The following is a 14,243-nucleotide window of genomic DNA, read 5'->3' on the forward strand; positions in this document are numbered from 1 at the left end:
GAGAAATATGAACCATGTTTAAATTTTAGGAATTAAACTTTTATAAGAAAGGGATGTTTGTGATTTGCATGAATGGCTAACTTTTTAATTCCTTGCATGACCCTAAAAACAATGGTCTAGGCAATATTTTCGCGCAAGAAATATCGACCTATTATTAATATAATTTGAGTTAATTTAATTTGTAATGATTTTAAAGTTTTTTTTTTATGTCCTAGTGTTTATTTTGTGTTATTTTTGGTTTCGATATTTTGTACATATGTATATAATATTTACACATAGAAAGCAAATTTATTAGCAAGATGTTGGATTAATTACCTTTTTAGGGCTAGTATTATATGAAAAGGATAAAAAATATATTAAATAATTTTAAAAAAGTAGCAACCGACCGACAAAAAAATATAAAATAAAAGCTTAAAATAACGTCATTTTTTCTTTACTTAGAAAGGACGTCAAGGCATAGTTGCAAATTAAAAGCTTTGAAATTGTTAATTTCTAGATACAGAGTTGTTAAGGTCGTACCATTTTTCTTCTCGATGAGATTAATTTGTCCAATATTCTCCAAAGCTTATAATAAAATAAAATGAACATTTCATAATTTATAGTATTCTTTTAGTATTTTTTTGGTGGTCAGGAAGTTCAAGATCAATTTTTAGATTGTTAATTTGTCCGAAAAATAGATATACATGCTTTGGTGATATATGAATAAAAATAAGATAATCAACAGGCATTGAAATATGAATATCAGAATATTAGTTTTCAGAATTTAGATCTCAATTATTAATTAAATTTGTTTGTTTTTTAAGTCCTATTGTTAAGTTTAATCTTTTATTATTTTACAATCACTTTATGAAATTTATTACTTTTGAATGATTAATATTAATATTTACAATAGAATCTTAACTTTATTAAAATATTTATACAAAATATTATAGTTCACCGCCATTTCACCAGCTTTCACTGCTGACCGTGCCCATCAGTATTAACTATCATCACATCACCTACCCCACCATGGTCACTAATTACCATCACTAATCATCATTTACAATTCTTATCACCAATCATCACAACCAAAGATAGAAAATTAATGACATACAAATTTTATAGTTAAATATCAAAATTCATCATTATTCTTAGTTAGTGATGAAGTTCATGGTTAATTCTTATTATTTTTATGCAATTACCACAATAAACATGAATTAATATTTATAAGTCGTCGTTACCAATTATTGCTATCAACCATCATTGTTATCCGCTATCATCAACCATTATCATCATTAGTTACTACCGAACATACAACTATCTCAACCAATTCACCTTTCTTAGTTGGCACTTTCATCCACCACTGCTAACCATCACCAATACGAATTACCATATACTTTTTATTCATTTTTTATTAATATAGAATTATATCAATTTAATATTTTATTTTAATTTTATAATTAATAAATATAAATTTAATATTGAAAATTTCAAATATTAAAACCATCTTTATTATTTTATATTTAAATTTTAATATAAAATCTTAATATTTAAATATATATTATTTAAAATTAAATATTCAAATATGTATTCAGAACATTATAAGTCTGATTATTTTTTTTACTTAAGAAAGTAGAAAGGGGAGTAGTAATTTCCAATTATGAAAAAAAAGAAGAAAAAAGGAGTGATTAAAAAGTGACGTGGTTGAATGAATTGAGTCAAGTAGTCAGAGTTATACCTTGAGCTTCTTGTGTTTGGTGAAAACAGACTGTTTTAACGTAAGCAATCGGTCATCTAACCAAGTGTCACAGTAATACGTGGCACATCATTCATGGATCCAAAAAGGGAAAATTATGGAGAATAACACGCTATGGGTTAAGAAAATTATAATTCACATAATTTTCTCAATTTTTGTTATTCGTTTGATTTATACTTCCTCCATTTCATTTTATGTGATACCATTTCTTTTTTGGTCAGTCCCAAAAAGAATGTCACATTTTCTAATATGATAAGTATTTAAAGGTACAATTCCTCTTTTACCCTTGTTGATCCCACTTAATCTTAAAATAATACTCTAATGCATTTATGAAGAGAGAGAAAAATGAGTCTACTTTTTAAATGGTAGTTTGGTAAACATTTTAAAGTCTTCATTTATTTCTTAAACTCCGTGCCCAGTCAAATGTTGCCACATAAAATGAGACGAAGAGAGTATAATTTTTCTAATTTATATAATTTTGTTCCTCATTATATAAATCCAGAATTTTGTATATGCTTTTTATTTTTTTTAAAAAGCCTTTGCTTCCTTCACACATCACACGCTTTAGACAAAATCGGACGGCGCGGTCATCCGCCGTTACTTACTGTTACTGATTCTCATTAACCCTCCTTACAATTTGTACGAATTATTTTGACCCACAATCTTTTAACCGCAAATAGTTTTCTACTTTATTTGTAGTATTAATATTAAAGTAAATATAATTAATATCATAGAATTTCATATATTAGTAATACAAAGGATTTTAACACGTGCATTAGATGGATTAATGACATAATTACCTTTTTTCTATATTTCAAAGCTAAAGCACGTGAAGAGTATTTTTAAAAACAAACATTTTTTATAGAAGTTATGCAAACATCAAAATTTATTATTTCTAATAAATCAAATAAAACAATATATAAGAAAGAATATCGATATAACTAATACTAACATTACCAATTCAAAATGTTGTCCAATCACGTGTTTGTTTTTACAGAGATTCATTTTTACTGTTATAGTAAAAGGTGTTGTAAATGTGGTGACTGGTGAGATCATCTATGTACTGTGGCCGTTACGTTTTGGCATCACGAAATCCACGTGGCAATTTCCTACTGGAGACACAAATGAAGCGCCTCGCAGGGTCCTTTGAACGCCGAACACTCCCTTTTGACTTTATTCTTCTTCTTCTTCTTTTGTTTTGACAATCTACTCCTACATTTTTATCTAATTACACACAATTCCCTTCAAATTTAGAAAATGTTTTTTTTCGATATTTTCGTGCTAAATTGGTTAAAATATTTTCTCTCAACAAAAAATTCATCGAAACGAGGAAAGTAACTTTCCGAAGTAGAAGAAAACAAGTACTTCTATACGTAACATTTCAAGTTCATTGTTTCCTCTAACTCTCCGCCCAACTAATAGACCCAGGCTACAAGCTCTATCCTTTCGCCATCTCGACCCCTCACTCCCTATTCTTATAGTATATTTTGCTTGTTCTTCTTTCTCAAATCATTTATTGTGATATTTACAACGAAAAAGATAAAATATATCGTTGAATCATCGCAAAAGAGGTTAATAGATATATTAATTCACCTATTTTGCTAAAAATATAGTCTTCTCGTTACATTTTTTACTTATTTAGTTACTTATTTTGATTCTAAAAATAGTTGTCTCAAATTAAGCACCCTTCACTTTCAATCCGAAGGTTGTTAGCTTGAGTCACCTAGGGGGCTGTTTGGACGACATGCAATATGAAATCACGATTTGAAATAAGATCAATTTAAAATTGAAGTTTTGTTTGGACAAACAATATATTTAGTTTCTGAAGATGGATTTTTTTTTCTCAAACACAATCGATTTTTTTTCAATTGTTGTACAATCTTACAAAATGAGCAAATTATAGTTCATAAATAAGATATCGGAATATCCTAAGGCGATGCATTGATAAATCGCATATCTCTATGTTCCTTTTTATGGATTAATGTTTGTGATCACAAATTTTCAAATAGACATAATACTACAAAGATCTATTTGTTTAACAATAATAGTAACGAGTTATTCTTTAATATAATTCTTTCGCATGGTACATACACTTCTTCTTTTTTTTTGAAAAAATCTAAATGATATGGCCTTGTTCACATGGTTCAAGTTCTTAAAAATCATGATAGGTTCTTCGGACTATGAATTTATTGTGGGTCAAGTTTTATATTTAAAGAATTTGAAATAACAATTTGAAATCCCAAATCATGCTTTTTGAAAAATTTGAAATTTGAAATTATGATTCTGCATATCCGAACACTAATTTAAGATCACTATTTCATATCACAAGTTTAAATGCCTACTTGCCAAATGCTAACACAATAAACAAAAATAACATTATTATTATAATTTTTTTATAAAAAAAGATGGATAAAAAACACTTCCCTTCCTGCCAAACACTCTCTTCATCTATTTCACTAGTATATGCATGTAATCACTCACATTCGACATCCACCTAATATTTTATTTTATTTTAAAGAAAACTGATCTTTTAAATATTCTTCATCATCTTGGGTCAAAATGTATTTTAAACTGATTGATTAAGTAAATTGTGCTTATGGGAACTGATTTAATCAGAAAAATGAGTTAAATTAATAAGGTAAGAAATCTAAAATAAATATTTCCTTGTGCTTCGAGACTAAGGATGTGTTTGATAAGAAAAAAATGTTTGACAAATTAATGTTGTGAAAGATTATATAAGAAACAATTGACAAAATTAAAGTTCACAAGAAAATTAAGATGTAATTATCATATTCTAACAACATTAGAAAAGCTACTAAAATTATCCATGATTAAAGAACTCACGAGTATGTTGAATGAATTTATGAATATAGAAAAGCAATGATAGTGTTTTTTCTTCTAATAGAGGAGAAAATATACTAAGCTTAGAAAGTACCTAATAAGTGTAAAAATATTTAACACTAAATATTTAATTAATTAAAATTATGTGTTTTTAACCTCTCTATATATAAATATTATATTTAGACTACTTGTAATTATAATTATATTACTCTTGAACATAAAGTAACAAATTTTTTTCAACATAATATATTGATAACTGAACAACTTAACGCGTAATAATTCATTAAATTTGTGAAATTTTTTGATGAAAGAATTCAGATGTATTGCCCATATTAATTAATATAAAAGTCAAATATATATAATTAGAAATTATAAGTAAGAATTTGTTGATATTGATAAAGAATATTTGGCGATATATATATAACAAAAATTCTTTTTAATTTTGTGTCTTACAAGCTTTTATATAAGGACAGATGACTAGTACAGGAATTAACAGCCTAAATAATTTTTCAGCTCATCTTTTCTTCATTTTTAGAAGTGACGTGTCTATTCATTTACGACAAATATGGAATTCTTTGTAAAAGTAATTACAACTTAATTTGTTAACATTACGAGTTAAACCAACAGAATATGCATTCCATTATGATCATAATAAAGTTTAGTCAACCCAATTGATGAAGTGGAAATTAATTGAGCAAAAATGAAAACAGTTTGAATTATATACCATAAATTTACAAGATATTCCCTAAAACATTTTTAGTGGGAACGGTAAAATTTCAATTGATTAATTAACTATATATAGATCGACAATATAAGAAATTATATACTCCTCTGTAGTTAATTTACTGTTATAACTTATAACAGTTCTCTTTTATAGATTAAAATATCAATGCATAATCTTAATTGGGTAGTTATCGGCAATTAGGATCTATTGACGACTTACAAAATGAAATGGTCTTTTCAAATCTCTTAAGCGTATAAAAAAAATTCTCTAATAAAAGGAACATAAAATTAAAAAAATGTAAGTGATCTATAAAATCAATTTTTCGAAATTTATATGTCATTGACAATTTGTGCCGTGAATGATTGGCTTATCATGAATTTAACCAAGTAAGCATCTAAGTTTTAAATTAGTCATAATGCGTATCGATTCACATTAATCTTCATCATTAAATTATTAGGACAATCATATAGGAGTAGTACTTATTTCGAATCAAAAGCGTGCAGATAGGCATAGCCTAACCTTATCTTCTTCTCTTTTTTTTTCTTCTTTTTTTTCAGTTTCCACTAAATGTATTTGTCATATTGAAGCTTAACTAATTCACGTTCGTGTTGGAAAATTCCTCCATATCTATTATTCGAATTCAAGACCTTTGTTTAAGGATGAATGAGTACTTATCACTCCAACACAATCTTTGTTGATCTAAATAACTTTAGATACACAGTGAAACTAAATGGTAATTCTATGAATATAGTGTTCTTTGATAACATACATTTTGGTTATTTTTTGCTGACACGATATGATTGATATATAATTAATAGATTAAATAAAAAACAAATAAAAGTACTGCTCCTGAACAATGTTTTTTAAATGGTTAATCTAATTCATACGTATTTAAAGTCGTCCGATTTTTTTTTTCTACAAAGGGGAAAAATACAATCGATGGAACTTCACTTAAAGTTGGGTAAGATACTTATCTAGAAAATTTATTAGTCACTTGAATGAGAAAATCTAAAATTAAAACAAAATGATGGCTGTCAATATCAATATAATACATATTTTTCATTATAATTTAAAAGTGCTGCAATACCAACTTTTAGCAAATCTTGATATGGTTAGACAATGGACAAAAATCCAAGATAATGATTTTGCTACAAATGTTATTTTTAATACAAAATTGTTACTTTCTTCTTTCACTTATTCATTTCACATATTTTCCTTTTTAGTTTCACGACAAACTTGACATCTTTCATATAAACATTAATATAATAAATCTCCATTACTTTAATTAAATCCCACTATAAATACTAAATACAATATTTTTCAGTATAAATAACTTTTCACATCATCAAGAGTATATTTAGTTATTAATGTATGTTGTAAAAATATGACACCTGAGCCTAATTCAATCTCAAAAGTTAGTTCGTGAGGGGAGGATTGTCCAAGTCCATGTAAGGAGACCACTAATCCATTCGTCAATCAATGTGGGACTTTTACCCACTCTAACATATGTAACTTATCTTATTTTCTAAATTACAAATTCGTACACGTATATAGATGGTCGGTATAATATACCTTAAACTCAAGAATATACAAATCTTGAAAGTACTAAATGATAAAACGAAGTAGCTTTCTAGGTAATTATGTCATTCCAACAAACTCTTTATGTATTGAAAAAGAGTACAAAGCCGTTTCTATTTGTAACTTTTTTTTTTAATATAAAAAAAGAATGAAAAGATGAGGTAGAATGAATTCCTTTTCAACGTCGAAAGGGAGAGATATAGTTGGCGTCTTTTTCCCTCTACGCAGCTTGAAACACGCACAGAAAGGCTAATATAGACACTCCCATTGACACGTTTCAACATCTCTTTTTTTCTCTTTCTATACACTCGTTTTAATTTGTTTGTCTTACTCTTCTTTATAACCAGTATCAAAGAATACGTCTCTTTCCTTTTTTTTTAGTAACTCAATCATTCTACTTTCACATTACATGTTTAAGACCATGAACACAACTCAAAAGTCTTTTCTTCTTTCTGAAACTTCTTGTAAATTAAACTCAAATAGGGGGTCTCTTCATTTATTTGACAACTCGCTAATTCTGGCGTCTCATAACATGTTTAAGACCATGCATGAACAAGATTCAGAAGTAATCTATACTTTTTAAAACTCTGTATTAAGTCAAAATCAAACAAACAAGTTGAAACGAAAGATAATATAATTAGTTTGTAAGTTAGTGTCATATATGAATGTTTTTCCTTTTTTCTAGTATAAAGCAAGATTGGATGTATTACATCAAAAATAAATATAGATAACTAAAAGGAAAGAAAAAAAGACATGAGGGAGGTGGGTGTTGGTAATGCTAATTGCTAAATGCTAGGCTAGCAAAGGCCAAACATTCACGAGAGGAAGGAAGATAAATAAAAAGGCAGTTGGCTTATCGCATGTTTGCTTCACGCAAGCAGCTAAATGGGGTTTGCTTCATCGCGTGGCTTTAAAGACTTCATTTAGTGTTTAAAACTCCCCTCCTCTTAGCTTCCTCCACTAAATATATTCTACTACTACTTCTACAACAACATAAATTTAACTTAAATTATTAAAAAAATAAAATTAAAACCAACAAATACCACCAACCAAACCCTAGTGTTACACAACACATCCTTTTTTTTTCTTCTTCTCTACAAAGTACAAACAAACCCCTTCAAATTATGTTCCAAAAGAGGTGAATTATCAAAGAAAATGAGCTCAAATAATCCTAGTAGTAGCACCGGTGGTGTCTCCGCCCCAGGTGGAGGAGTTTGTGGTGGGACTAGTGGAAGTACTAGCAGCGGAGGCGGCGGTGGTGGTGGTGGTGGTGGAGGGCCATGTGGTGCTTGTAAATTTTTGAGAAGAAAGTGTGTTGCCGGTTGCATTTTTGCACCTTATTTTGATTCGGAACAAGGTGCGGCACATTTTGCAGCTGTACACAAAGTGTTTGGAGCTAGTAATGTTTCTAAACTTCTCCTTCATATTCCTGTCCACAAGAGACTTGATGCGGTTGTCACCATTTGTTATGAAGCTCAAGCGAGACTCCGAGACCCCGTCTATGGTTGCGTTGCTCATATCTTTGCTCTTCAGCAACAGGTCAGTATTAAACTGTCAACGTATATAACTTAAATTCGTGATTTGGTTTCTTACATGATTGATCACTATTACAATTTGGCTAATGCTAGATCATATGAAACTTTTGTTTCTTGAAAAAGACTCATTTGTCCTCACAACAATATAGTTTTTTATTTTTTGTTGAGTCTGTCTTATCACTAAAGTTGGTAAACTAAAAACACCCTTCTCTTCTTCCGTTACAAATCGTTTTGCTTCTTCTTTTAGATCTCTTTTTCTTTTTTCAACAACTGATTTATCAATGCCTTCACTCTACTTCCACTTTTATGTTTTCATTTGTAGATAAATACAAGGCTTAATCTCATTTGCGTATTCAAGAATCTATATTACTATTTTTTTAACCATTTCTCTCCATGCGTTACAAATATGAAACTCTGAAACGTATTCTTGCAGTTATAAAAAAAAAATCTCTAGCTCAATGAGAGTTAAGATTACGATGATCCTGAAAACAAATTACTCCATGCGTTTCAATTTATTTATCTTATTTTTCCTCTTAGTCCGTTTTTAAAAAAAAAAAGTATTTTAAATTCTTTTTTGCCAACTTTTTCATTCTAATTTTCTACTTCATGTTTAAGACCTTACATTTTACATATATTTAGTATAAAACAACAAGAGTTCAAAGTTTTTCTTTATTTTCTTAAACTTTATGTCAAGTCAACAACAGACAAACAAATTGAAACGTATGGAGTATTTTAATTTATTCATTGACAAGTTCCATCTTTTTTTTCAAGATAAGTGAAACGAGACAGCTTTTAGGCCTTAGTGTTATGTAAGAAATAAAGCTTAGCTTCGTATTAATTGAGGAACATGGTGTTGGATCTGGCATTGGTTGTCAAAAGTAAGTTAAAAAAGACTTCTTCTTAAGGTTACAATATGAGTATGTTTTAAGATTTTGAGTTGGCATATGTAAAATTGTCTCCAACATTTTTGTGTGGAATAATATAGTATGTGATTGAAGATAATATATATTGACACTAGTGAATAGTACTAGATCTTGAACAAGATTTTCTTGTACAAAGGGGAAATGGACCATGATGTGTTACATTTAGGGAACAGTTTTAAACTTTGCTGAAATCAAGAAGTTGTTTTGATTGATTCACTTATGAATTATGATGATGATGTGGGCAATAGTGACTCTACTTTTTTCTTACCATACCTCTTTCAATTTTGCTGTTATTAAGGAAATGGTCGGCATAAAATCTTCTTCTTGTTGTTCAAAATTCATGGAAATATATAGAAATATTCTTCTCTATAAAAGAAAAAAGAAATAGAATAGCTTTAGTTTTCTTTCTTTAAAGTACATTTTGGTTATTTTTAGCACAAGGGACAATGACCACTCTTTTGTTGTTTCTCTAAGAAGCATGTTGAAACCGATACTCCTCAACTAGGATAATAATAAACATTTAAAGAAGCTTCTTTTTTAAGTACTACTCTCTCCGATTTATATTACTTGGTCCATATTGACTTGACACACCTATTAAGAAAAAGTTATTATTAGAGGTGTATTACTACACAAAACTCTAAATTTGAACTAGCTCCACCCAATTTATGTGGCATTGCTTGACTTGACACAAAACTTTAGAAACTCTAAATGTGACATTCTTGTGTAGCATAGTATAGATTGAGACTAAGGGAGTAGTAAGTTACAAGTATGGCCTATTAATTAGCAGCTTGACTTAAGTTTTGATAATTCAATTAATTAGAATAGTGAATTATGTCTGCTTGTTGATAAACTTGTCATTTTTAAAACATTGTTTAACGTTAATTAACAGGGTAATATGTTTGGTGTTCACTACATTTTAGTTGCTTTTAGAATAAGGGATAATAAGTTTGATCTTATTAAATGGATTAAATGATTTTTAATTAAAATTGTAGTTCAATAATAGAGATTTAATAAGATTATTGTCTCCGTGTCTGCTGGTTGACTTTGAAAGTTTATACATTTAAATCATTTCTTTCTTCTAATTTTATGATTTGGAGTATTGGGAAGAGGGAATAATTTCTTGCTTAAATGACTTTTATGCTTTTAGAAAGAACCTAAATCAATTTCTATTCCCTTGAATTTGTCAGTAATGCACCGATCCCCAAGTCCTTGCTTTGAAGTTTGAATTACGTAAAATTTATAAATTTATAAGTATTCTCCTTCCCAAGTTATTTGCGGTGTTTCTTTCGGGTATATATTTATCTATATTGAATTATGAATTGAGAAAAAATGATATTCTTACCTATTTTTAAAATTTATGATGAATTTAACTATTTTATTCTTATTAACACTTTATAATCTTTAAATTTATGAGGGATTTTAACTATTCTATTCATATTAATGTTTTATATTATAATCTTTAAATTTATGAGATTGAAAAGAAGAGTATAATTTAAATTGAAGTGTATCATTAACTACTGGTGGTTTAGAGAAATGGCATCAGTATGAAAAATGTGAAGTAAATATGGATCCTTTAGAACCAAGCACGCCCTTTAATGGTTAAATTTTGGAGGGTAAATAGGCGGTTTGAGTTGAATTTAAAAATATCAAAATGAGTTAACTTAATAAATAAACGGCTCATTGACTTGCTTAAATGTTATCGGGGATGAAGTAGGTTGGATTGAAATGAGTTAAAAACTGAGTCATAACTCAACCTGATTAATTCTTATTAAGTTTTAAATTTAAAGTTTATTTTCTTATATTTATTTGAGTACCTAATATTATAGTATGATTATAGAAAATAACATATCAAATAAAAAAATACTTAAAAATATTTAGATAAAATTTCTTTTGGGTCAATTTGAATTGATTCAGTTCTAAAATGAGTTGAACTAAGCTGATCAAAATGAGCCTAGTTAGTAAAATTAAAAGTTATTAACCCGCACAAACATATACAAACTGAATGGGTCATGATTTTATGAGCTAATTTTGACATCCTGATTAATTTTGGCAATCGTATAGCAACAAATTACTTATAATCCCTCAGCTTACTTTGTGTGCATTTTGATCTGGCTTGTAACCTGTGTATAGTTAATGTGAATTCATTAATATTTCTCATATTTTATATTAAATTCTAAACTTTGATTTAAATATTTAAAATATTTAATTATGAACTCAATTATTATCCTACATCCGAAATCGCCTCCAACCACTGACCAGAACTATATTTATCAAAAGAGTTTATGCGGATCCAGATTTCATTTTCTGGATTTTTTATGTAACTTCTTGTACAGTATTTTCTTTTCCTTTTAACATATATTTTGAATGCTTTGATAACTTTACGAACTTAATAATTCAAATAAATAATTAGTTTTTTATATCATCTCCATGATTACAAAATGGTTACTTAGACTATATAGTATGCAGTACCTTTTCTTTTGATTTGGCTACCTAAAGCAATTTTTTTTTATTTAATTAAATCCCCACTCTTTGTGAGAGTTCACACATCATGTAAGAAAGTATTTTCCAGGTATGGTATGTTATATATCATGACTCTCTCTCCTTCTTACTCTATTCTAAAAAGAATGTCACATTTTTGTATTTCGATTTAATTCAGTTTTAAACTCATGTCCCATTACCTTTAATGAGTAGATGCTTTAATTTTCTTTTTGGGAGGGGATTTGGGGCGTGGGTGTATAGTTACATAAGCTATAGCTAGTACTTCTGTCTCAATTTATATGACTCACTTTCTTGTTTAATCAGTTTAAAAAAGAATGAAACATTTCTTTATTGGACAAAAAGTCATACTCTTTTTGAAACATTTCTTTATTGGACAAAAAGTCATACTCTTTTTGAAACATTACAAAGTCTTCTCGTATTTCTTAAATGCTGTGTTAGAAGGGAGGGAGTATTAATTTAGACTATCATCAAATTTTCCATCACATAATACCATATTTATGTGACTCAGGTAGTGAATTTACAAGCAGAACTCTCATACTTACAAGCCCACCTAGCAACCCTGGAGCTTCCAACACCGCCGCCACTGCCCCCGCCGCCACAACAACCACAAACAATGCTCCAACAGCCACCACTCACCATAGCAGATTTGCCAACAGCAGGACCTTCTTTGCCAGCTGCCTATGATTTATCATCACTTTTTGACCCAATGGTTCAACCCTCATGGGCAATGCAGCAGCCACGACCGCCGCCCCCTCTGCCTCTAGACCCGCGCCACTTTGGTGGCGCTAGAGCTCCGGTGGACATGTCACCCACCGGAGGCGGGGGCGGCGATCTTCAAGAATTGGCACGTGAACTTCTGCATAGACATGGATCAGTAACAGTGCCATGCACAGAATCATCAGCTTTGCCACCACAGACCAAGTGAGATCAAGGACACATTTTATTGAAAAGTACTGACTTATAATATGTTAAATATTAGTGGTACTCATGAGATATTTTTTAAAAAAAATTAAGAAAAATGAGGGTTTTCAATTTTAATTAATCAAAAAAAAAATACCTAGGCAAAGTCATGAAAAAATCTTTAATTTTACCCTATTTGTAATTTTCTTGATCCTTCTTTTTTGTTTGTTGTACTACTTTTTTTTTTGGTTAATACTAATTAGATTCAATATTAGTTATAGATCTATAATGCTTATTTTTAATTGCTCCCTTGTGTGTGGTGATATCGAATTTTGATTACATTCTTGCTTGAATATTATCTTGAAAAATCTCAAGTTTATTTCTCAATTTAATTATTGACTTCTTAGATAATTGAACCAGCTAGGTTCTGAATGACGACTATGGACTAAATTTAAGTTAGCTCCTTGTAAGGTTCATGTGTCTTTGCCTGCAAATTCACTCACTTCGAGATAGACTAAAATTTCGATTTTCTATCTAGGGAGGATAGAAAAAAGATTTTGCTTATAAGCTTGCCATTTGTGTTTTACTTTTTCGATCTGAAGTTACGACACTATTTTTTTATTTTAAGCTCCATTCCATTATAAAAGGAGACTTCAAATATCCTCCAAAGGTCTTTCTTTTTTTGGATTGGGTGTTGAATCTTTATTTCTTGTCTAATTGGATATGTTGATACTTTAATTTATTCATGTTTTTATAACTATGAGTTACTATATACGCAATGAATTGATTTGTCTTTTTTAAATCCAAGAAGTCATTTATAAGTAACAAGTTTTGTTAGCGTGAGTTATATATTGGTGTAAATTGAATAAGACGTACACTCATATAAGATTTTGATTTACTTTATTTTGTTTCCTTGTTAGATTTCTCTATTTTTTTTCCAGTTAATTTAGACTAAAAGTTGTATTTATATATTGACTCTTAGTCATCAGAGTGAATATAAATGAACCAAATTACTATTGAAGTAAACCACACACAAAACAAAACAATAAGAAAAGGCATTTGAGATTAACAAATAGATTTTTTTTTCCAGTTTTGGGTAATCATTAACGAATTAAATCATTCTTAGGTTACAGATTAAGGAGTAGTTTGAATCTTTTACGTCTCAAAAAGGATACACCACATATACACTCTTCAACCCCCTTTTTTAGCTTTTATATATTATTCTTGTTTCAAGTACAAGCAATCACTCAAACAGTACCAATATGGGTTGTGGTGGCAGTGGTTGAACTACTTCATCCTTAATTAGAGGTCTTCAAATTTAGTCGGGACTTCAATGCAGGCTCCGAATACCGGGTGGGAAACCAATAAAATCAATCAAAGAGTGTTGGCCTAGGACTATGATTTATTTACTAACGTCATTTTTCTTCCTTTTCTTTAGTAATTTTTATTATCCAGAATAATGGGTGATTATAATTTGTTGCAATCTAAGGGTGTGTGGTAGGAAGGAC

General features: G+C 29.1%; 3 protein-coding genes across 3 annotated transcripts in view; 1 reads left to right on the plus strand and 2 right to left on the minus strand.

Moving 5' to 3' along the window:
- Nucleotides 1-14,243, minus strand: part of LOC125815440 (glutathione S-transferase 2-like) — a 115,862-nt gene that overhangs the window by 79,967 nt on the left and 21,652 nt on the right. The gene's annotated exons all lie outside the window — the stretch shown is intronic.
- LOC125815425 (uncharacterized) overlaps nt 1-14,243 on the minus strand; it is a 188,330-nt gene that overhangs the window by 24,385 nt on the left and 149,702 nt on the right. The gene's annotated exons all lie outside the window — the stretch shown is intronic.
- Nucleotides 7,992-12,780, plus strand: LOC125815442 (LOB domain-containing protein 30). Its single transcript, XM_049494911.1, has 2 exons — nt 7,992-8,417; nt 12,344-12,780. Exons 1-2 carry the CDS (start codon nt 8,034-8,036, stop codon nt 12,758-12,760), a joined length of 801 nt encoding a protein of 266 aa, XP_049350868.1. The 5' UTR covers nt 7,992-8,033; the 3' UTR covers nt 12,761-12,780.

This window comes from Solanum verrucosum, unplaced genomic scaffold (assembly GCF_900185275.1).
Source record: "Solanum verrucosum unplaced genomic scaffold, falcon-dt-bn FXZP01000261.1, whole genome shotgun sequence".
Lineage (NCBI taxonomy): Eukaryota > Viridiplantae > Streptophyta > Magnoliopsida > Solanales > Solanaceae > Solanum > Solanum verrucosum.

Bases quoted from the DNA above. Each gene is read 5' to 3' on its own strand.
- LOC125815442 (XM_049494911.1), top strand. From the start codon at position 8,034: ATGAGCTCAAATAATCCTAGTAGTAGCACCGGTGGTGTCTCCGCCCCA. The intron at 8,418-12,343 runs GTCAGTATTAAA...TATGTGACTCAG, and splicing joins TCTTTGCTCTTCAGCAACAG to GTAGTGAATTTACAAGCAGA.